At 36.7% G+C, this 22,322-nt stretch overlaps 1 protein-coding gene across 5 annotated transcripts in view; it reads left to right on the top strand.

Moving 5' to 3' along the window:
• FOXN2 (forkhead box N2) overlaps positions 1-22,322 on the top strand; it is a 69,951-nt gene that overhangs the window by 27,432 nt on the left and 20,197 nt on the right. For all 5 annotated transcript variants that reach the window (XM_017868840.1, XM_017868838.1, XM_017868837.1 and 2 more), the window contains 3 exons: positions 5,241-5,791; positions 18,454-18,554; positions 22,022-22,086. In XM_017868840.1, the coding sequence (XP_017724329.1) occupies positions 5,255-5,791; positions 18,454-18,554; positions 22,022-22,086 (703 nt within the window). In that variant the 5' untranslated portion in view covers positions 5,241-5,254. The remainder of the gene's footprint in view (positions 1-5,240; positions 5,792-18,453; positions 18,555-22,021; positions 22,087-22,322) is intronic.

Consider the following 22,322-nt stretch of genomic DNA (forward strand, 5'->3'; position numbering starts at 1 on the left):
TACTTTTTTGGATAGCAGTGTCTTGGCTTTAGAAATTTGTTTATTAGTGGTTGTATTAATTACTTGGATTAAGCTAGTTACACTCCTAAAAATTAGAATATATTTTTTAAATCCCACATCATATTATTTTGGCTTTTTTAAAAGTAATATTTGTTATGTACCACAATTTTATATGGTTCGTAGAAATACTGTTCTTAAAGGAGTAATAAAATGTTACGTTACAAGCCCAGGTTTCCTTCTGTTTATGCATTTGGCTTTATGAAACAAATTGACCATGCGTATTATTAATGCTCTGCTAGTGAATGGTTTCATTTCATTTTAAGATGCAGTTTCTCATAATACTATAATTTTTAAAATAAATAAAATTGAAAGTTTTCTTGATTTTATTGTGAAATATACAGATCTTTTTGTAGTAATAATGCATATTTATATATTCCTGAAAACACTAAAATTGTGCTCAGCTGATGGGCCAACTCACTCAAAAGTGAAAAATATGCAGCTTTGTATCCAGAATACTAACAAAAAAATCTTAATGAGAATACTAGAGTATGTTAAAACATATATGAAATTTGTCACAAATAAGTAATATGGTCAGTTTAAGATTTTTAAAAGAAGATGAACACTGTGCGAGGAAGGGTTGAAGCTACAGGGTTAGGAGGCCAGGGTAAAATGCATAAAGATTTGGAAAGAAGAGCTCATTAAACACTTGCAAGAAAGAGCATGTGGCCAAACTGTGCCAAGAGGAAGAACATGGGTTGAATGAGAATTGTGTACCATACTGTCTTTTCAGCAGCTTGCTGCTTTCCACTGTGTTAGCCTATTTTGGGTTCAGCTGTTATTTGGTAGTACAAAAACATAGGCTGAGAAGAATCATGTACAAACCAATATGACTTACGTTGTACTAAAATCGTTCCTTTATTTACCAATGGGCTAATTCATATTATGTAAGGTTTGTAACAGAACAGGCTGTACTAAGAATACAAGAGGTGGCTTCTGTTTTTGACTTGAGCTCTCTGATAAGTCCATGACCTTTTAAGATTTGATTTTGTGTGTGAAATGAAAATACTACAACTAAAATAATGTAGCACAGCCTTTTCTCCCTTGAGCTTATTGTTTTAATTTTAAGCTATAATAAACACATTAAAGAAAAACTGGAAAACAGAACAACAAAGACAAAGATTACTGTTAGTAATATAAACCACTGTTTTCTTTTTTGTATGTATTTTTTACTTTTCACCAGTTTTAATTTATTCACATTCTTCAAGTCAGTCATTTTTAATGGCTACTAAATATTAGATTGAATAGATGGGCTTTACCTTACCATTTCTCTGTTATAGAAAACGTAAGTTGTTTATAGTTTTCCATTATCTTTAATAATTTTTGGATGTATATCTGTGTGTCCCTCCACACATCGTGGGCTACGAAGGGAGTATCTTTTTCCCTACATAAGATTATTTCACGAAAGTGACACATTTGGAATTGTTGGTTCAAAGAATGAAATTTTTAATAATTCTTGATACACATTTCCAGTTAGCTTTCCAAAATGGCCCTAGGTCCTTGCCCGAAATTGTTTATATTTTTTAAAATAAGTTTTTTATATAATTTTTTAATTTATGTATTTGTTTGCTATTTGTATTTAATGTGTGAGAAAAGATCATTTGCCTATTTATCCATTGTGGTGGACTTAGTATTCTAAGTGGGTAGTGCTCTGTCTACAGTCGTAGCACCCTGAACATGTCTGATCTCATCTAAATGGATAGTGCTCCAAAGGATAGTTTAGAAACAGCTTTTTTTCCTTCTTGCAAACACAATGACAGTTCAAACCTTACTAAGATGATGTCAGTACTTGGTTTTTAATAATGTCAGTACTTGGTTTTTTAAACTTTGCTTGGATTAACACTCTGTAACTCTTTGGCATATTTGTTGCCATACTATTTCTTTACATCTTAAAGTAATGAAATTTTACTATAAACTTGTAATTCAGAGGAATAACATACTTGGAACCATTTAAATTACTTATGAGAAAATTTAGTCAATAGTTATCAAGAAACTGATTTTTTGAGTATGTTACATTAATAAAACGCACTATTTCTGTTTTAAGTAGTATTGCTAAAAATGCAAGTTACTTGAGCGGTTGAGAGTGACTCTAATGGCCAGAAATTTGAATATTGAACTTAGCCTTGTTTATAATTTTGGCTCTGCTTTTATTAGCTTTAGTACCTTAGGGAAATGGCTTACTTCATTTCCATTTCCTTATTCTTAACAATGAATTTCAGTTTTTTTTATTGTTACCACTTAGGATGTTTCCTACCATTAAGCATTCATTTCCAAAATAAATGAACTCTTAAAGGCAGTTAGTGCAGCATTTTATAAAATAGACATACAATTTGTATTATGAGTTCATTTCTGTCTGAAATAATTATGATCTGAGTGTCTACTCATACTCAACATTTTGATAAGATTCATTAGGAATACAAAAGTAAAAGACTGTTATCCCAGCTGGGCATGGTGGGTCATGCCTGTAATCCCAACACTTTGGGAAGCTGAGGCGGGAGGATTGCTTAGGCCAGTTGTTTGAGACCAGCCTGGGCAACCATAGCAAGACTTTGTTTCTATAAAAAATTTAAAAATTAGCTGGGCATGGTGGTGTGCACCTGTAGTCCCAGCTACTTGGGAGGCTGGCATAGCAGGATCGCTTGAACCTAGGAGGTGGAGGTTACAGTGAGCCATGATACCGCTACTATACTACAACCTGGGTGACGGAGTGAGACCCTGTCTCTTAAAAAAAAAAAAAAAAAGACTTACTCCTCATGGAATTCACAGTTGGAAAGGAAGGACGTATATTGAACTAAGGAGTAGTTCAGAGTAAGTAGAGATGATGCATTTTAAAGCCTATGACATAGAATCTGTAATGTAGTAAAATCTCAGCAAATGTTAGCCACTGCTGTTTGGTACTTTCTAATTTTTAGATGTAATGACAGATAAATGGAGATTTAAGTGACAAGGCAAAAGTGAAACGTTAGAAATTAATCACTCCCTTCTTTAATTGAACACTGGGTACACTAAAGAGTGGGGTTTTTTTGTTTGTTTGTTTTTTAAGGAAACAAGACACTATTCAACCAATTCTCATTCATCATGTTTTTAAGTCTATGAATAGAGAGACTTTGGTGATAAAATGAATAATTTGATCACTTACATAGTACAGGATATCAGTTCTGAATACATTGTGTGCTCATATATGTGAATGCTTATGTATGTGGTTTTCATAAGAGATTGAAACAGAAGCCAAATCTGTTATCGTTTGATCTTTTTCTTTTTACAGTGTTGTGATGTTTCAAGTTATGGGTGCACAGGAGAGAGATAAGAACTGGATATGGAAAGAATGCTGTTAAGATTTAAAATGAATAGGATTTGAGTCATTGGTGCTCATAGGTGTTGTGTACATACTGTTGCCAGCACATATTGTGGTTAGAATTTTGTTTCTGGAGTCAGTCTGCCTGGATTTAAATTCTGACAGTTCCACTTATGCTTAACCTCTCTGATTAATTTTCCTCATCAATAAAGTTGAATTAATAATACTGCCTACCTTATAGGGTTTAATTGACAGTTAATTGAGACATCATATGTAAATTATTTAGCAAAATGCCTGGGCGCTAAAGTATTATCTAAGGCTGTTGCTAATGGAGTGCTCTGAGGCTAACTACTTCTGGTGGTAGCTCCCAGAATTCAGATAAACTGTTCTACATCTAAAATTAACCAGTTTTCTCTTTTACATAACTGACATAAAAAACAGAAATAAAATAAAATTAGCCGGTTTTCAGAATTCTTGAAGTAACCTGCCATCTATGTTCTAAGCAAAATAAAACTCTGGAGGTACCCCCTCCCCCCAATTATTTCAGTTACACAAGCATAAGTGGGTGGAATAGGATAATAGTTGGTTTTTCACTGAATTTAGAAATGAGTTATCTTTGTGAGCCATTGAAAATTAATTAAATAGCACATTAGCCTATTGCTTTCTTCTCTGGTCTGTTATTCTCTCATGATAAAGTTTTTGAATAGAACGGTGTTTAAAATGCAAAACAAAAATCATTTGAGAAAATAGAAATGAAAAAAGAATAGTAACAGCTATTTTTTGCTCTCCTTGAAAGTACAGGGACAGTTCAGACCTTACTAAGAGAATGTCAGCCTTAAAATGTCAGTACTTGAGATGATATAGAATGCAGAGTTTAAAAGTACTGGAATTTTAAAAAGAAATGATAAACTTATAGTGAATTTAATTTAGCTAATAATAAATTTAGTGAATAAGAAATGTTATCTTGTTAGACTTTCAGAAATATAGAATAGAATGGTTGGTAACCAGATATGGGTGGTGGGGGTAGGAGGAGGGTGTAGGGAAGGGGGAAATGTTAGTCAAAGATTACAAAGTTATGGTTACACAAGAGAAGTAAGTTCTAGTGACCTATTGCATAGCATGGTGACTATAGTTAATAATAATGTATATTTCAAAATTCCTAAAAGAACATTTAAAATGTTCTCACCACAAAGAGAAATAAGTATGTGAGGTGATGGATATATTAATTAGCCTGATCTAATCATTTCACAATATATACATGTATCATAATATCACATTGTACCCCATCTGTGTAAGTATTATTTGTCAATGAAAATAAATAATGAAATAAAATGTTACCTCTTTTAGTATGATATGCTGTAAAATAGTATACATAGTTCCTTTTATAGTAAATATTTGAGATTTGAGGAAAGGGTTTATTTTAAAATATTGCTTAAATAATATTTCAAATGTATTATTTTCAGGATTCAACTATTTGTAAAATCATAGATTTTTAAGATACATATGAAGTCTTATAATTCAAATAAATAGCCTTCTTAAGTATTTATACTTTTTTAAGTATTAACAGCCACTTCCTATTAGGCGATTAGTGTGGGCTAGGTACTTAAGTACTAAGTATTTAAAATGCATTATTTAATTGTGTTACTATCACCCATACACCTGGTCCTATAAAGCTGCACTTTATTTATAGCCATTTCAACTAATATAAGTTATTTTCCTTGTATTATAACCAGTAGTATCTTCATTATACAAATGTGATGCTTAAATATTATGTGGGATAATTGATAGCAAAATTTCTCTGATTTGGGGATATTTACATATGTATTTTCTTTTTCCCAGAGTTTAAGAATCTAAAGTATTACATTGATAATTGTTTCCTTTGTTGCAGAACTATAAGAGTAAATGGGTCCAGTAATTGGAATGACTCCAGATAAGAGAGCTGAAACCCCAGGAGCTGAAAAGATTGCAGGATTAAGCCAGATTTACAAAATGGGAAGCTTGCCTGAAGCTGTTGATGCTGCCAGGCCAAAGGCCACTCTAGTGGACAGTGAGTCAGCAGATGATGAGCTCACAAACTTGAACTGGCTTCATGAAAGTACTAATCTTCTAACAAACTTCAGCCTCGGAAGTGAGGGTCTTCCAATTGTTAGTCCATTGTATGACATAGAGGGAGATGATGTGCCATCCTTTGGACCAGCTTGCTACCAGAACGCAGAAAAAAAATCAGCAACTTCAAAGCCCCCATACTCCTTTAGTCTTCTCATTTATATGGCTATTGAGCACTCTCCAAATAAATGTTTGCCTGTCAAAGAAATTTATAGCTGGATTCTGGACCATTTTCCATATTTTGCTACTGCACCAACAGGCTGGAAGAATTCTGTTCGACATAATCTGTCCCTGAATAAATGTTTTCAGAAAGTGGAAAGAAGCCATGGCAAGGTCAGTGTTTATGAATTGTATTTGAGTGGTGGGGGAACTAATTAACATGGAGCCCTTAAAATATCTGCAAACCGGGGAGACAAAAAGTAGTCAAGTCGAATCACTTCAGCTGAACTGAATTATATTAGTTCATCATTTATTTTTGCTTGAGATGTTTTAAAATTTCTTAAATATTGATATAAATTTAGCAGAATTATGTTTTGTCTACTATAGGTACCTAGATTAGTCTTTTTATTATTTTAGCTCTTTGTTTCTGGTTTCTGTAGTGTTCTATAACTATCAGTATTTGATTCTTTATTCAATATGATAATCTCTGCCTTATAATCAAAGTATAGACCATTTAAATTAATGAAATTGATATGGTTGGGTTTAAATCTATCACCTTGCTATTTATTTGATTTTCTTTTCCACTTTTCCTGCCTTTTTTGGGTTGAGGTATTCTTCATTTTGGGTTTTGGTTTTGGTGTTTTTTTGTTTTGTTTTGTTTTTTTTTTGAGACAGTCTCCATCTGTCGCCCAGCCTGAAGTGCAGTGGCGCAATCTCCGCTCACTACAACTTCCACCTCCTGGGTTCCAGCGATTCTTGTGCCTCAGCATCCAGAATAGCTGGGACTACAGGTGTGTGCCACCATGAGCAGCTAATTTTTGTGTTTTTAGTAGAGATGGGGTTTTGCATGTTGCCCAGATGGGTTTTGGAACTCCTGACCTCAAGCACCACCCACCTTGAGCTCCCAAAGTGTTGGGATTACAAGTTTGAGCCACTGTGTCCGGCCAAGGTGTTGTGTGTGTGTGTGTTTGTGTGTTTTATGCTTCAATTTTATCTCTACTATTGGCTTATTATTTATTTATTTATTTATTTTAGTGGTTGCTATATGGTTTTCAGTATACATCTTTAATTTATCATTGGTCCACCTTCAAATAATATTACACCATTTCACTTAACTGACTCTTTACAGAAAAGGTTGCTCAGCGCCTGATGCCCTACTAGATTAATTCCTTTTGCCTGGAGAAGTTTATTTAAAATTTCTCATTATTCAGTTTTGCTGGCAATGGTTGTTTTAAACTTTTTTTGTGGTGTGTGAGTTTAGAATTCTAGGTTAACATTTTTTTATTCTGTGTATTTTAAAGATGATTTGTTGTCTTCTGGCTCCCATAGTTTCTGGTGAGAAGTCTGCTGTCATTCCTATTTTTGTTCCTCTGTATGTAATGTTTCTTTTTTTAATTGCTGTCTTCAATATTTTTTCTTTATCTCTTTATCACTGCTTTTCAGCAGTTTGATTATAACGGGCCTAGTTGTGGTGTTCTTTATTTTTATCTCGCTTTGGTTTCTCAGTGGTTCTTAAATATATGGTTTATTGCCTTTCATTAAATTTAGGAAATTTTTGCTCATTATCTCTTCAAATATTTCTTTTGCCTCACTCTTACTTTTAGGACTCCAAGTAAAAATATATTAGACCATTTGCTAGTTGTCTTACCTCTTGATTGCTTTGCCCTTCCCCAACTCTTTCTCTCTTAGTTTGGATAGTTTTATCGATTTTCTGTAGGTCCACCCTTTTTGTTCATTGTGTTCATTCTGTTGATAAGCCCCAGTGAAGGACTTCTTCACATTTTTAATTTCTAATGTTTTCATTTTCCTTTTAAAAAAGTTTCTGTCTCTGATAAAATTCCCCACTAGATCCATTTTATCTCTACTATTAATTATAGTTATTATATAATGTCTGTCAGTTTCAATATCTGGTCTGTCTCTGGGTCTGGTTTTGTTGACTGTTTTAATCTCTTGTTTTTGTATGTGTTTTATAATTTTGGATTGAATATCAGACATTGTAAAAGAATGGCAGGGATGGAAGTACATAATATTTCTACCCAGAAATAGGCATGCCTCTACTTCTGTCAGGCTGTTAGTGTGAACAGGTATTGGTCAGTCTAGTTAGTAATTGAGAAGAGTTTTGAGTGTTTGTGGTTGCAGTAATTACCGTCAGTACACCACAATCTTCAGACTCTTACAGAGATGGACTGCCAATACTTTGTGTTTAAAAGCAAGGTCTGGAGTAATAGATGATTTTTTTGTCTCGGCATTACTGCTACAACTTCATCTTCCAGCTTGTGCCACATTTGAGGGTGGGAGAGAGGTAAGATAGTTCTCCCTGTTGCCCTTCCTACAGCACTAGATTGCTATTGCTTGTTACTTGGAGCAAGGCTTTTGGAGGGGGCAGAGTGGGATCCTTGGTTCTTCTCCAGCATTAGTCTTAAACAGGCTCAGGATGCCTGTGCTTCAGGTGTGAGTCTTTCTCTGCCTCCCCGAGGAGCAGATAGTCTCTCCATCTACTCAGTATAGAGTCTAGAGCTGCATTCTTCAGTAGCAAAACGTAAACTGTTTCATGCCAGGACCATCTCACCACTGCACTTCAGCCTGGGCATTAAAGGGAGACTCTGTCTCACAAGACAAAACAAAAAACACTGGATTCAACTTTGGCCAAGTGCAGTGGCTCACACCTGTAATTCCAGCACTTTGGGAGGCTGCAACAGGTGGATCACTTGAGCCCAGGAGTTCGAGACCAGCCTGGGCAACATGGCAAAACCCTGTCTCTACTAAAATTAGAAAAATTACCTGGGCGTGGTGGTACACGCCTGTAGTCCCAGCTACTCAGGAAATGGAGGTAGGAGGATTGCTGGAACCCCTGGAGATTGCAGTGGGCCGAGATTGTGCCACTGCACTGCAGCCTTGATGACAAAGTGAGACTCTCTCAAAATAAAAAAATAATCTGGGCATGGTGGCTCGCACCTGTAATCCCAGCACTTTGGGAGGCTGAGACGGGCGGATCACCTGAGGCTGAGAATTCAAGACCAGCCTGACCCAACGTGGAGAAACCCCATCTCTACTAAAAATACAAAACATTAGCCAGGCGTGGTGGCGCATGCCTGTAATCCCACCTACTGGGGAGGCTGAGGCAGGAGAATCGCTTGAACCTGGGAGGCGGAGGTTGTGGTGAACCTAGATCGTGTCATTGCACTCCAGCCTGGGCAACAAGAGTGAAGCTCTGTCTCAAAAAAATAAATAATTAAAAATAAAAATAATAAAATGTGACAGGCTACATCCTGTGAGGTGAGATGTAATATATGAACTCTTACCTTTGGCAGAGCACAGAAATGGCAGTCGTAAAAGAATGTAATAAAAAAAAAACACCCAAATTTTAAATCAAATTATTAAAGACCAAATGTGAGCCATCATGACAGCTTAGAATCCCTGACATTCCCAGAAGAAGAGTCTGCATCCACTAGCTAGGTCTTTTTCCAGTGGCCTCCATCTAGTGCTCCAGAGGACTGCAGGCAGGCCCAGAGGTGTAAGAGAGAAACCCTTATGGATGAAGACAGATGTACAGAAACTGCCAAGGTTTAGGCAAAGATAAAGTCTAGAGTTGCATTCTTCAGTAGCCATTTATTCACATGTGGCTAGTGGTTGGCATATTGAACAGCTATAGGATATTTCTGTCATCATAAACAGTCCTTTTAGACAGTGCTGTTTTAGAGTTCAAGCCAGTTTCCTGCTCATTCCCATTATGGTAGAGAAACTCAGCCTATTATTAGTGGGAGGTCTTGGGCAAAAGTGAGTGACCATTCCCTTTCCCAATGGCAGCAGTTCTCTGTATCATCAGCAGATTTGAGCATGAGCAGATTTTCTGCCTTTCTTCTAGTGGCACATGGCACATTGCCTTATTAAATATGGGGATAGCTAGGTTTTATATTTTTCTTTTAGCAACAGCCATCCTTTGCCTGGGACTAAAATGGGCGAAGGATTTTGCCTCTTCCTCAGTGGCAGACAGCTTTTGCTTTGTATTAGAGAGGAATCTGGGATATAGGCAGATTTGTGTCTATCCTACAACACTACCTAATCTTCACCTTGTACTTGTTCAAGGTCTAGAACATGGATGATCTTTGCCTAAACTTTGGCAGATTCTGTACATCTGTCTTCATCCATAAGGGTTTCTCTCTTAGGCTTCCTGGCCTGCCTGCAGTCTTCCTCTGGAGCACCAGATGGAGTTCAGTGGAAAAAGACCTTGCCTAGTGGAGGCAGACCCTTCTTGGAATGTCAGGGATTCTCAGCTGTCATGCTAGCTCACATTTGGTCTTAAATAATTTGAATTAAAATTTGCATGGTTTTTTTTTTTCTTACATTTTTTTACTACTGCTATTTCTGTACTCTGCCAAAGGTAAGCGTTCATATGTTACATCTCACCTCACAGGATGGACCCTGTCACAATTTATTTTATTTTTTTATTTTGAGACAGAGTCTCACTTTGTCATCAAGGCTGGAGTGCAGTGGCACAGTCTTGGCCCACTGCAACCTCCGGGGATTCAAGCAATCCTCTTACCTCCATTTCCTGAGTAGCTGGGACTATAGGCGTGTACCACCACGCCCAAGTAATTTTTTCTAATTTTAGTAAAGACAGGGTTTTGCCATGTTGCCCAGGCTGGTCTCGAACTCCTGGGCTCAAGTGATTCCCTGTCTCAGCCTCCCAGAGTGCTGGGATTACAGGTGTGAGCCACTGTACTCGGCCAAAGTTGAATCCAGTGTTTTTTGTTTTGTTTTGTAAGACAGAGTCACCTTCTATTGCCCAGGCTGAAGTGCAGTGGTGAGATGGTTCCTGGCATGGAGTTTCAGTTTTAAAAAGTAAGGAGGCAAACAGTTAATCATAATACAAAATAGAAAGAAATATAATAGTAACATGAACAAAGTCAGAGAGGAGTTGATTAATTATTACCTAGTACAGTGGTCCCCAAACTTTATGGCAGTATGGACTGGTTTTGTGGAAGACAGTTTTTCTGCAGCCTGAGGTGGGGGCATAGGATACGGTTTTGGGATGAAACTGTTCGACCTCAGATCATCAGGCATTAGATTCTCATAAGGAGCGCACAACCTAGATCCCCTCACATGTGCAGTTCACAATAGGGTTCCAGCTCCTGTGAGAATCTAATGCACGGAATCTGACAGGAGGCAGAGCTCAGGTGGTAATGCTTCTCAACTTCCACTCTCCTCCTGCCCTGCGACCTGTTTCCTAAGACGCCAGAGACCTGTACCAGTCTGCAGCCTGGGGGGGTCGGGGACCCCTAACCTAAAAGATTTGGGAAATTTTTATGGAAAAGTTTGCCTTTGAAGCGTGCTTTGTGAAAAAAAGAACAGGTTTTAGAAGGGTAACATATGCCAAAGGGCAATGGTATATTCTGCTGGGAGTTTGGGGCAGTAGGCATATTCTCTGTAGGTGAGGAATATATGAAAGCAGGGTGGAAAAGCAGAGTGATCCAGAATAGAAGTGTGGTGAATATCATGCTAAATTGTTTGGACTCCAGTTTTGAGAGCAAACCAGTGAGAGTTTTCAAGCCAGGAGCATGATAGAGTTTCCCTGTATTTGACTTGTGACAGTGTGAATGATAGAGCAATATATTATCTTAAACAATATCTGAATTCATTTATCAAAGGAATATCACAGTTACTGGTACCATGCAACGAAGATAGTTTCAGTGAAGATGTGGGATTTGAACACTTTATAATCACTGCCCTCCTTATGTCTAAATCCACTGACGTCTTTTCTGTTCTTATTTAACCTAAAACTGCGTTATGTGATATGATTAGCTCTGGGAATTCATCTTTTCTTTGATTTGTGTAACACTGTGCTTAATTCTTTGTTTACTTGCCTGACTCTCCATCTTTTTCTTCTACCACTTGCCATTTAAACTTTAGTGTTCACTATTTTGTCTTTTTTGTTGATTTAGTGTTTTCTTAAATAATCTCATTAATTCCCATGGCTTAATGTGTCATCTGTAATCTAATGACTTCTAGATCTTTCTCCTGAAGCCCAGACCTGAATTTGCAACTAATTATTAGATCTGGAGGTATCTCAAATTCAGTGTGTCCAAAATTGGACTTTATTCCTCTCTCTTCTCCTAGGATCTATCTGGGTCTCTGCTAGAAATCTGACTCATCTTGGGTGCCTGTTCTTTGCAATGCCTAAGTTATTTGAATGTCAAATTTGAAAGAATTGTAGGTATTATCCTGATGAACTTCCTTATTTTATAACAAAAAAGTGAGATAAGTGGTATTAATTGATCCTGGTCTACAAAGCATGTCAAAGCCAGGGGTTAGACTCTAGAAAAAACAGTGTCTAGTAGCACCTATAAATACCTACAAGTTGCTTTCTGATTCTGGCCATTTTTTTTAGTTTCTACCATAACATTGGCCTTAGTTCAGGTCTTCCCCTCATTTCTTATCGAATTGAACTATTATATAAGTTGAGGAGTCGGCATGAAGGATTGGGTTCGGTTATGTTCCTAGATCCAGATAGATGTGTGACTTGGTAAAGACAGACTCTCTGAGCCTCATTTTTACTTCAGTTTTTGTAACTAGTAAACTTTAGTAAATATGACATACTAAATAAAAGCCAGACTTGTTAATATGGTTTTCAAGACCCTCCCCAGTTTGGCCTCTGCCTGTCTTTGCAGCTTTTTTTCTTCACTACTCCATGATCTGCCCCCACAAGACTACTTGCTATTGCAGTATACTATAAATAGTCCTTGTTTATTTTGTTCCTCTATCTACACTGCATTTTCGTAATTCACTGTCAGTGGAGATAACACTTCCTCAAAGCCCAGCTCAGAAGTCACCTCTCAAGCATTTCCTGCTTTTGTGTACTCATTTTGTGTTTTTATAGCATTCTGTTCGTTACCTTTATAATATACATATCCCAGTTATGTATAGATTTGCTTCTCCTGCTAGGGAGGATATGAGAGCTCTCTGAGGTCAAGACCTTAGTAGAATAGTCACGTGTGTGTGTGTGTGTGTGAGAGAGAGAAAGAGAGAAAGGGGAGAGTGGTATTATTTAATAACCTTTTAAAAGCTCAGCGTCTTTTTTTTTCATCTTAATGCATAATTCTCTTTAATTGTGATGTGGATGAACATTTAGGATTCTAATTTTTTTTTTTTTTTGAGACAGAGTCTCGCTCTGTCGCCCAGGCTAGAGTGCAGTGGCGCACTCTCGGCTCACTGCCAGCTCTGCCTCCCAGGTTCATGCCATTCTCCTGCCTCAGCCTCCCGAGTAGCTGGGACCACAGGTGCCCGCCACCACACCCGGCTAATTTTTTGTATTTTTAGTAGAGACAGGGTTTCCTGTTTTAGCCAGGATGGTCTCGATCTCCTGACCTTGTGATCCGCCCACCTCAGCCTCCCAAAGTGCTGGGATTATAGGCATGAGCCACCACACTTGGCTGGTTTCTAATTTTTTGTTATAAACACTGCTACAGTGAAAATCATCTCCCTATCCTTCATTCTCTTTGCCTTCTTTGAAATTGATCCCCCCTTTATTCGTTTTCGTCTATTGCTTTGGTATTGTTATCCTTTTTTTTAAACACTATACGTATTTCATAATTATTTTGTATAGTCTCTGTTTAAATTTACCCTTATAGTTACCAGTGTCATTGTTTGCTATTGTTTATGCATTTAGAATTTCCTTAGTGATTTTGTTCTTGAATTGTGTCACTTAATTCTTTTATACTTTTAGAACTATTGTGTTTATACTTATGATGGTACATAAAAGGTAACCATCTACTAGGTACTTAGAAATATAGGCAGGGATAGAGGTGATGTGGCGAGATTACAGCTCTAAGTTTGGAATTTATCAGCATTGCTTCTGAGTGGAAGAATCTAGGAAAAATATGGTGTAATGAAGCCAAGGAAGCTAAGCTTAAGTGTGAATAGCCAAGAGTGTCAAATATTGCAGAACACTTGAAAATGATTGGCTAAGTTGTTGAAAAAGTAGCAGCCAAAGGATTAGGATTCAAAATACATAAGAAGTGCTCGCTGGTTGGGCGCAGTGGCTCACGCCTGTAATCCCAGCACTTTTGGAGGCCGAGGCGGGTGGATCACAAGGTCAGGAGGTCAAGTCCAGCCTGGCCAACGTGGTGAAATCCCATCTGTATTAAAAATACAAAAATTAGCCGGGCGTGGTGCTACGTGCCTGTAATCCCAGCTACTTGGGAGACTGAGGCAGGAGAATCGCTTGAACCCAGGAGGCGGAGGTTGCAGTGAGCCAAGACCACGCCACTGCACTCCAGCCTGGCAATAAAGTGAGACTCCATCTCAAAAAAAAAAAAAGTGCTGTGCTGATAAATGTTTTAACAACTGTCTAGGGATGGGCTGTTTAGCTTTTGCAGATTTCCATAGTGTAATATTTCCATCATGGCCAATTTCAAACTACCAACATCATGTCATTAAATGTGGAGTTGAGAAGCGATGTTTACTATCAACAGTATACCATTACATAGAAGAAACTCATAATTCAATAAGAAAATGAAAATCTAATAGAAAAATGGGCAAGTATATGAATAGGCAGTTCACAGGGGAGGAAACAAATAGGCAATAAACATAAAGATGTTTATCTTACTAGTAATGTGTGTAAGGGACATACAAATTAAAAGAACAAAAAATGCTTTTTTATCAGAATTCAAAAATTTTAAATATTTGATAATATCAAATCAGATGGGGACATGAGTAAATATTGATACTTTCACACCATTGATAGGAGTATGTTAATATGGCCATTCTTGAGGGCACCCTGGCAGTAGTTACTAGAATTAGAAATGGGCTCTCCTTTGATCTAGCAGATCATATTCTGATTTCTCCCCTAGAGTAGCATTCATACTTGTACACAAGAAGATGTGTGTGAAAATATTCACAGTGGTATTATTTTTAGTAAAATTTACGAAACCATATGTCCACTGGTATGATTTGTGTTAGTACTCAAAAGGGAATTGGTCGCTTCCATAATTTTTAAATGTATACATTTTTAATGTAATTAACCTGAGTGTTTTGAATTTTCAGAGAAAGGAAGAAATTAAGAAAGTAAGAGCTAGAGAATGGGAAAGGATGTAGTCCAGAGTATAGGTAGAATTTGATAAAGAAAAGGAGAGAAATCATCTTACAATTTTAAAAAAGGGATAAATATAGAAATGGTAATATATTGGCATAAAAATTAGCAAGCTGTCACCACAAGTCAGGGTTGGGGGGAAGGAACTTGTAAATCGTCTTCAAAAAAATCAGTTAACTATTTTGCCTAAATGTCTGAGTTTTAGACAGAAAGAGATACATTCAAGTAGATTTGGGAATACATGTGGATTTTTTTTTTTTTTTTTTTGGTGAAACGTTTCTTGGGTCAGTGACAGAATGACAGTATTTTTCTTCCAATCTGTGGAAGTCAAATAAATTATACTTAGTTGCATTAAATGTTGGAATTGGATTTGGCAAGCTTGACAACACTTTTCTGATGAATGGCTGTTATCTAGAGATGATAATCCCAATCGAAGGTAGAGTGGCAAGGTCTAGATCAAACTATGAAGTGGTAATGATACTCAGCCAGCTGATACAGCTGCTGATTAGATTTTTTTCTCCCTATCATCAGTACCATTTTTACCCTTCTGAAAAGACAGTCTAATAATCCTGGTTTGGTATTTATTGGTCTCTGGATTTTAAATTTGTTAAAGTTACATATGGTTGTCTTTTGTTTTGGTTCAGCTTGCTTTGGTTGGGGCTTTATGTTTTAAATGTTAACATCTGGCTGGGCACAGTGGCGCGTACACCTGTAATTCCAGCACTCTGAGAGGCTGAGACACGAGAATCACTTGAACCTGAAGGCAGAGGTTGCAGTGAACCAAGATCGTGCCACTGCATCCAGCCTGGATGACAGAGCAAGACTCTGTCTCAAATTTAAAAAATAAATAAAAATTGGCCAGTCGTGGTGGCTCACACCTGTAATCCCAACACTTTGGGAGCCTGAGGTAGGTGGATCACTTGAGGTCAGGAGTTCGAGATCAGCCTGGCCAACATGGTGAAACCCCATCTGTACTAAAAATACAAAAATTAGCCAGGCATGGTGGTGCACACCTGTAATCCCAGCTACATGGGAGGCTGAGGCAAGAGAATTGCCTGAACCTGGGAGGCGGAGGTTGCAGTGAGCTGAGATCGCGCCACTGCACCCCAGCCTGAGTGACAGAGCAAGACTCTGTCTCAAAAAAAAAAAAAAAAAGGTTAACATCCAAGTCTTGTATGTATTCTTCTAAATTTTTATAAAGCCCAACTTAAACATTATTACTGTGAAATTTTAGCTGGGAAACATGGAATTAAAATTTTTCCTAGTGTGGTAAAATTTTAATCAGTTAATTATTTTTAACTCAGAGGTTCTAAAAGCCACTGAAAATCATTACCACTTTATAATTTTGTCTAGGCCTTGCCATTTTGCCTTCTTTTTGGTATTAGACAAGGTGAGCAACTCTATTAAAATACACAGATATAATGAACGTTGCCTCTTCTCCCAATCTAGTCTTTACAACTTCTGTTAAGTCTTTTCAAAGTTCACCTTTTAGTATATTCAAAATTTCTTCAAAACCTTTAGCAGTTCTCTACTAAGTTCAGAAGTCTTAGAGTTCTAAAATGCGAAATAATAAAATGAGAGAATGCTCATTTCCTGTTTCCGTTGCACAGAAGACCATTTTGTTAAAGGCAAATTTAGTTTTAAACAGTACTTCTAAAACTTTTATTATTTGTATTCTCTCATCGAAGCTCAGTAATATAGGAGCAAAGGTTTTAAGTGGAAAATTAGTTAAAATAAGTTTCTTTTGCTGTGGACTCTAAAATGTAGATTAGTAAATACAGAGTTTTATCTCTTGTTCATGATAGTTCATGAACAGACCCAGTGAAAGGAAGTGCTGCCATGGTAACATAAACCAGACTGTTACTTGAGACCATACTCAAGATACTTAACTGCCCTGAAACTGCACGTTTTCAATACCAGTTTTTCCAATTTGCTGTTTCAAGGAAATAGCAACTCCACTGTGATCAAAACAATTTGCAGTCCCCTCGCAATAGAATTTGAAAAGTGGACTTGAACTAAACAATTTCTAGGAGTGTAATCTCAGGAATTCCAAGGTAGAGCGTGGCTAGCATTATTAAAATAATTGTCTTGGTCTTGTATGAAAAGTAACGCATGCGTATCTTTTCTATATGAAACTGAATTGGCTTTGGGGCAAAAGGTGTTATAGGTGCTAACAAAAGGTGTTATAGGTGCTAATTAATTCTTTTTTTTTTTTTAAGACACTTGTTTCCCTCTGTCACCCAGGCTGGCCTCAGCCTCCTGAATAGCTGAGACTGTAGGCGCACACCACCACACCAGGCAAATTTTTCTATTTTTGTAGAGACAGAGTTTTGCTATGTTGCTTATGCTGGTCTTGAACTCCTGAGCACAAGCAATCATCTGCACCGGCTTCCCAAAGTGCTAGGATTAAAGACGTGAGCCACACCTGGCCTGGTGCTAACATTTTCCCTGTCATCAAAACACATTTATCATTTGGTCCAGGTAACTGAACATATAGCTAAGTTAAGTTTCATTTAATCCAAAAATACATTTGTAAAACTTGTCTTTTCTTGAAAAGAAAAAAAAGAAAATATCAAATACTTGTTCAGTATAGTTAATGTGATATCTTGCTGCTAAACACCAGAGAAAAGTTTCTGCTGATAATCCGATGTGTTTCTTTCCTTATGACAGTGTGGTATGACAGCCATGGTTTTTCTCTTCCTTCATGACAGTGTGGTATGACAGCCATGGTTTTTCTGTTTATAGACATTGCCAGCATGGTAAAAAACTGCCTTACACTCAATTGCTACACCTTTCCACAGGCAAAATGTTTTATTCTCTCCTAAATTTATTTTATCCCTTGTTTTTTTACCATCTAACTTTTGCCTTTTTTTCAAAACTAATTGGTTTTTTCTTATTGTTGGTTTTTTTCCAAAATTCCCTCCTCTGTGGAAAGTAAAGGAGTAGGAATATACCATTATTCAACCAACATGCTGCAAACCCTTACGTATGTCACTTTCAGAATGGCCCCTTAATATTCACCTATTTTGCAGCTCTGTCTCTTGCGGATAAATCCTCTTATTTGAATCTCATTACAATTCAGTGAAGTGGACTGCATTGTTGTTTTACTTTACAGATAAAATGTAAATGAGAAGTCTGAGTCTCAAAAATTAAATGATTTGCCCAATATCACATAGCCAGTCAATAAGTAGTGATAGGGACCTCGGTTTTTGAACCTATGTAACAGTGTTCTTTCATTTTGCCATTCAGCTATAAAAATTATGACAAAATATTCAGAGATAAAAGAGCCTCAGTAATAGACTAATATTACCTTGAAAAAGACTGTGGGAAATGGAAGGACTCTGGAGATCATCACATTAAATCTTAATAGCAATCATAATAGCTTATATCATAGGAGATTTCATACATGCAAAAAGGAGTGTGAGAATGGGAAACAAGTAAATTTTGTTATCTAAATCATTGTTAATGTAGTCGTAAAGGTAATTTAAATTTTAAGAAAGAGTTTTTGAAGTAAAAAAGGCATAATATAAAACCAGAAACTAATAACATTTGAACCTCACTAATCTTGTGAGTCAGAGGAAGGTGACTTTTAGTCGCTACAGTGCACACATAGCAAGCTCACTTCAACCTTAGTTTCATACTCAAAAGGTACTAGAGATTATTTCCCCCTGCACGTTTATTTAAAACATTTAGACACTGACTGTTTATGTATAAAAGTTCCTAGTTATTCTTGTGCATTTTATTCTAGGTTAATGGAAAAGGTTCCTTATGGTGTGTTGATCCGGAATATAAACCCAATCTTATCCAGGCACTGAAGAAGCAACCTTTTTCTTCAGCATCTTCGCAAAAGTAAGGATCTTCCATATAACTGTCAGTGGTGATTTATAGGATTTCATTGTGTGAGACGGAGAAACTTAAAGGTCTAGGGTATTTTGTTTCTGTTTTTTTATTGTATAAAGAAGTATTTATGTTTTATTTAGTTTTTGGTTTTGTTTCTTTTTGTTGTTTTGTGAGACCAAGTCTTACTCTGTCACCTAGGCTAGAGTGCAGTAGCGAGATCTCGGCTCACTGCAACCTCTGTCTCCCAGGTTCAGGTGATCCTCCCGCCTTGGCCTCCCTATTAGCTGGGACTAAAGGCACGCACCACCACTCCCAGCTAATCTTTGTCTTTGTAGTAGAGACGGGGTTTCACCATGTTGACCTGGCTGGTCTCCAACTCCTGACCTCAAGTGATCTCCCATCTCTGCCTCCCAAAGTGCTGGGATTACAGGCATGAGCCACCATCCTTGACCCGTTGTTTCTTTTCTTTCTTTTTTTTTTTTTTAACAAGTCTTTATGGATAAGACATTAGCCTAAGTTAGTTTTCCTTATGGTCTAATTTGTGTTTCTAGAAAACAGGAAATTGGTTAGTTGAGAACATACACTCTGGGAAATATAGTCAGTACTGAATATGTTATAAATAAACCCTAAAGAAAGTTGTAATATAATTTCAGCTACAAACAGATCAGATCATTTTAATTGTCTGCAATACGAATGCTAACCTAAAAATGAAGGAAATTAAAAATATATTTAAAATTTTTTAATAAGATGATTAAGTTTGTCATAACATTTTATATACATATGTAGGTTTCTTTTCTATTTTAGGGGTTTTTTTCATAGTACTTATAAAATATTTGAAAAGTATGTTCAAGTCTAAAATTTTAAATGTTTGGCAAATAAAATAATGCTTTGAACTTTGTTTTATTGTTTCTGGTAAATATAATTGTACTGTATTTGCTTATAATTTTCCTTGGCTTTGTTTTCAATCCCAGTAACCCCTATTGATCATCTAGCTTCCTCATTTTAAGTTAAATCTGAAAATACCCTGACCTTCTTAAATCTGATTTTGTTTCCTTTTCTAAAGCAGACTTTAGAGTCTTCTACAATTTATTATCTACCTTCATTTGAACTGAGAATCCCAGATTTGGTTAAATTACTTCAAGGGTAGTTTATAATGGCTAACTTGTTTTTTTTAAAATTTAAAAGATTTTAATAAAGTGATAAATGGAAATTTTTAAGCATATGCACAAAAGTAGAGAAAAAGTTATAATGAACTCCCAGCTGCAGCAATCATCAACATTTCATATAGTGGTTAATTTGAATTATTAAAGTATCATTAGATAACTTGCAGAGGAGTGGTTGTAGCTGAAATACAGTAAATAGCTGGGAAGGCTAAAGCTGAAATATCAGTAATACATTCACTCACTGAGATTTTAAGCTTTTTTACCATATTTGTAGATTAGATGGATCATTATCAAAAGAATAACTGAGGATTTATCTTTATGAAATGAAACCTAGAAAAGAAGTTACCAGATTTTATATTCTCATTTGGAAATTGATATCTTTATTAATTAATTTTGGTTATTATGAGGCATTCTAAATAATAATTTAGAAACTAATGGTAAGTTCTATTGATGTTCACCTATGTGTTTTACATAGCTGCGTTGGTTTTTTCTTTAACTGAAGATTAAGCCTGGGCAACAGGGCGAAACCCTGTCTCTACCAAAAATACAAAAATTAGCTGGGCATGGGTAGTGCACACCTGTGGTCCCAGCTACTCAGGAGGGTGAGGTGGGAGGATCGTTTAAGCCTGGGAGGCAGAGGTTGCAGTGAGCCAAGATGGTGCCACTGCACTGCAGCCTGGGTGACAGACTGAGACCCCATCTCAAAAAAAAAAAAAAAGATTATATGAAAGAATTGGCACCATTTTTTCTAAACCATCACAAATATATTTTGCTGTCTTTGATATATTGCACTCTCATGTTTCTATCTTTTAGCCTTAATTATAAGTTTAAATGTTAAAAGTGATCTTGTGGCTTTAAAACAAGATAAAAACTGTGGTTGGGCGAGGTGGCTCAAGCCTGTAATCCCAGCACTTTGGTAGGCCGAGGCCAGTGGATCATCTGAGATTGGGAGTTTGAGACCAGCCTGGCCAACATGGTGAAACCCTGTCTCTACCAAAAATACAAAAATCAGCTGGATATGGTGGCACGTGCCTGTAATCCCAGCTACTCGGGAGGCTGAGGCAGGAGAATTGGCTTGAACCCAGGAGGCAGAGGTTGCAGTGAGCCGAGATGGCGCTGCTGCACTCCAGCCTGGGCAACAGAACGAGACTCTGTCTCAAAAAAAAAAAGATAAAACCTACAACATAAGGGTTATATATAACCATTGACTTTAAACCCTTAATATAAAATGAAACATTTTCCCCTTCATGTTGTTTGGCAAAATAACAGTTCCATCTGACATGCTTTTTTGTAGCCTTGCATATAAGAACTTGTAAGTCTGAGGAAAAGAGTGAGATACAGTATATGTAAAACTATGAATAGGAAATAAACTTTTAAGTTCTTTAACAAATAGATTTTTTCATACTATCATAAATTCCAAAGAAGAGAAGTAGTTTTTCCCAAAAATATTTTCATTCCTGGATTTAAAAAAGAACTGTTGATGTCTTCCCATGAATATAGAAAGTTTAATTTTATATTTATTAATAAAATCAGGAACATACCTGTTTGCTGTCAGTACCAAGTGTTCCTTAACCATGTGTTTTGGTAAATCCTTTTATTTCTGTGGTAATACCTGTATTAGTATTATATCAAACTTAAGCATCCAATACAAAACCAAACAGTAACTATTATGTATTATCTATTGTTCCAGGCATTTTAAATGCATTATTCTTATTTAATTATCACAACAGCCTGTGTGGGAGATTTAATTATTCCTGTTTTACAGATGAAAAAACTAAGAGATTAATTATTTTGCCTAAGAACATCCAAATAGTTGTGATTTAATTTTGGCTCCTGTGCCTTTTCTGCTTTGGCAGACTTTCTAAATTGAGTAGTATTAGCAAAGAAAACAAGGTAATAGTTTGTTTTTTATGGTACAAATTAGCTGTATTTGTGACTAAGTTGTGTAACAAGTGAAATAGTTGGGTGCGAGTGGCTCACGCCTGTAATCCCAGCACTTTAGGAGGCCAAGGCAGGTAGACTCCTTGAGCCCAGGAGTTTGAGACAGCTTGCACAACATGGTAAAACCCTTTCTCTACCCAAAAAAATACAAAAATTAGCCAGACATGGTGGTGCATGGTCGTGGTCCCAGCTACTCAGGCAGCTAAGGTGGGAGGATCACTTGAGCCCAGAAAGTTAAGGCTTTAGTGAGCTAAAATCACGCCACTGCACTCCAGCCTGGGCAACAGAGTAAGAGAGAACCTGTCAAAAATTAGGGGAAAAAAAGTGAAGTAAAAATTTTTATAAGCACATTTGCTTTTCTTTTGTTTTCAGTGGTTCTTTATCACCTCACTATTTAAGCTCTGTACTCAAGCAGAACCAGATGCGAACCCTCAGAGGTATGTGTGAATATCAGTACAGTCATGCACCACACAACAATCTTTTGGTCAACAATGGGCTGTGCATATGATGGTGGTCCCCTAAGATTATAATGGAGCCGAAAAATTTCTATTGCCTGGTGACCTGGTAGCTTGTTGTAACATTGTGGCACATTTACTGAAGTTTGTGGTGATACTGGTGCAAGCAGACTCACTGCACTGCTAGTCATGTGAAAGTATAGCATGTAGTTATGTAC

The sequence above is a fragment of the Rhinopithecus bieti genome, unplaced genomic scaffold (genome assembly GCF_001698545.2).
Source record: "Rhinopithecus bieti isolate Rb0 unplaced genomic scaffold, ASM169854v2 scaffold_4758, whole genome shotgun sequence".
NCBI lineage: Eukaryota > Metazoa > Chordata > Mammalia > Primates > Cercopithecidae > Rhinopithecus > Rhinopithecus bieti.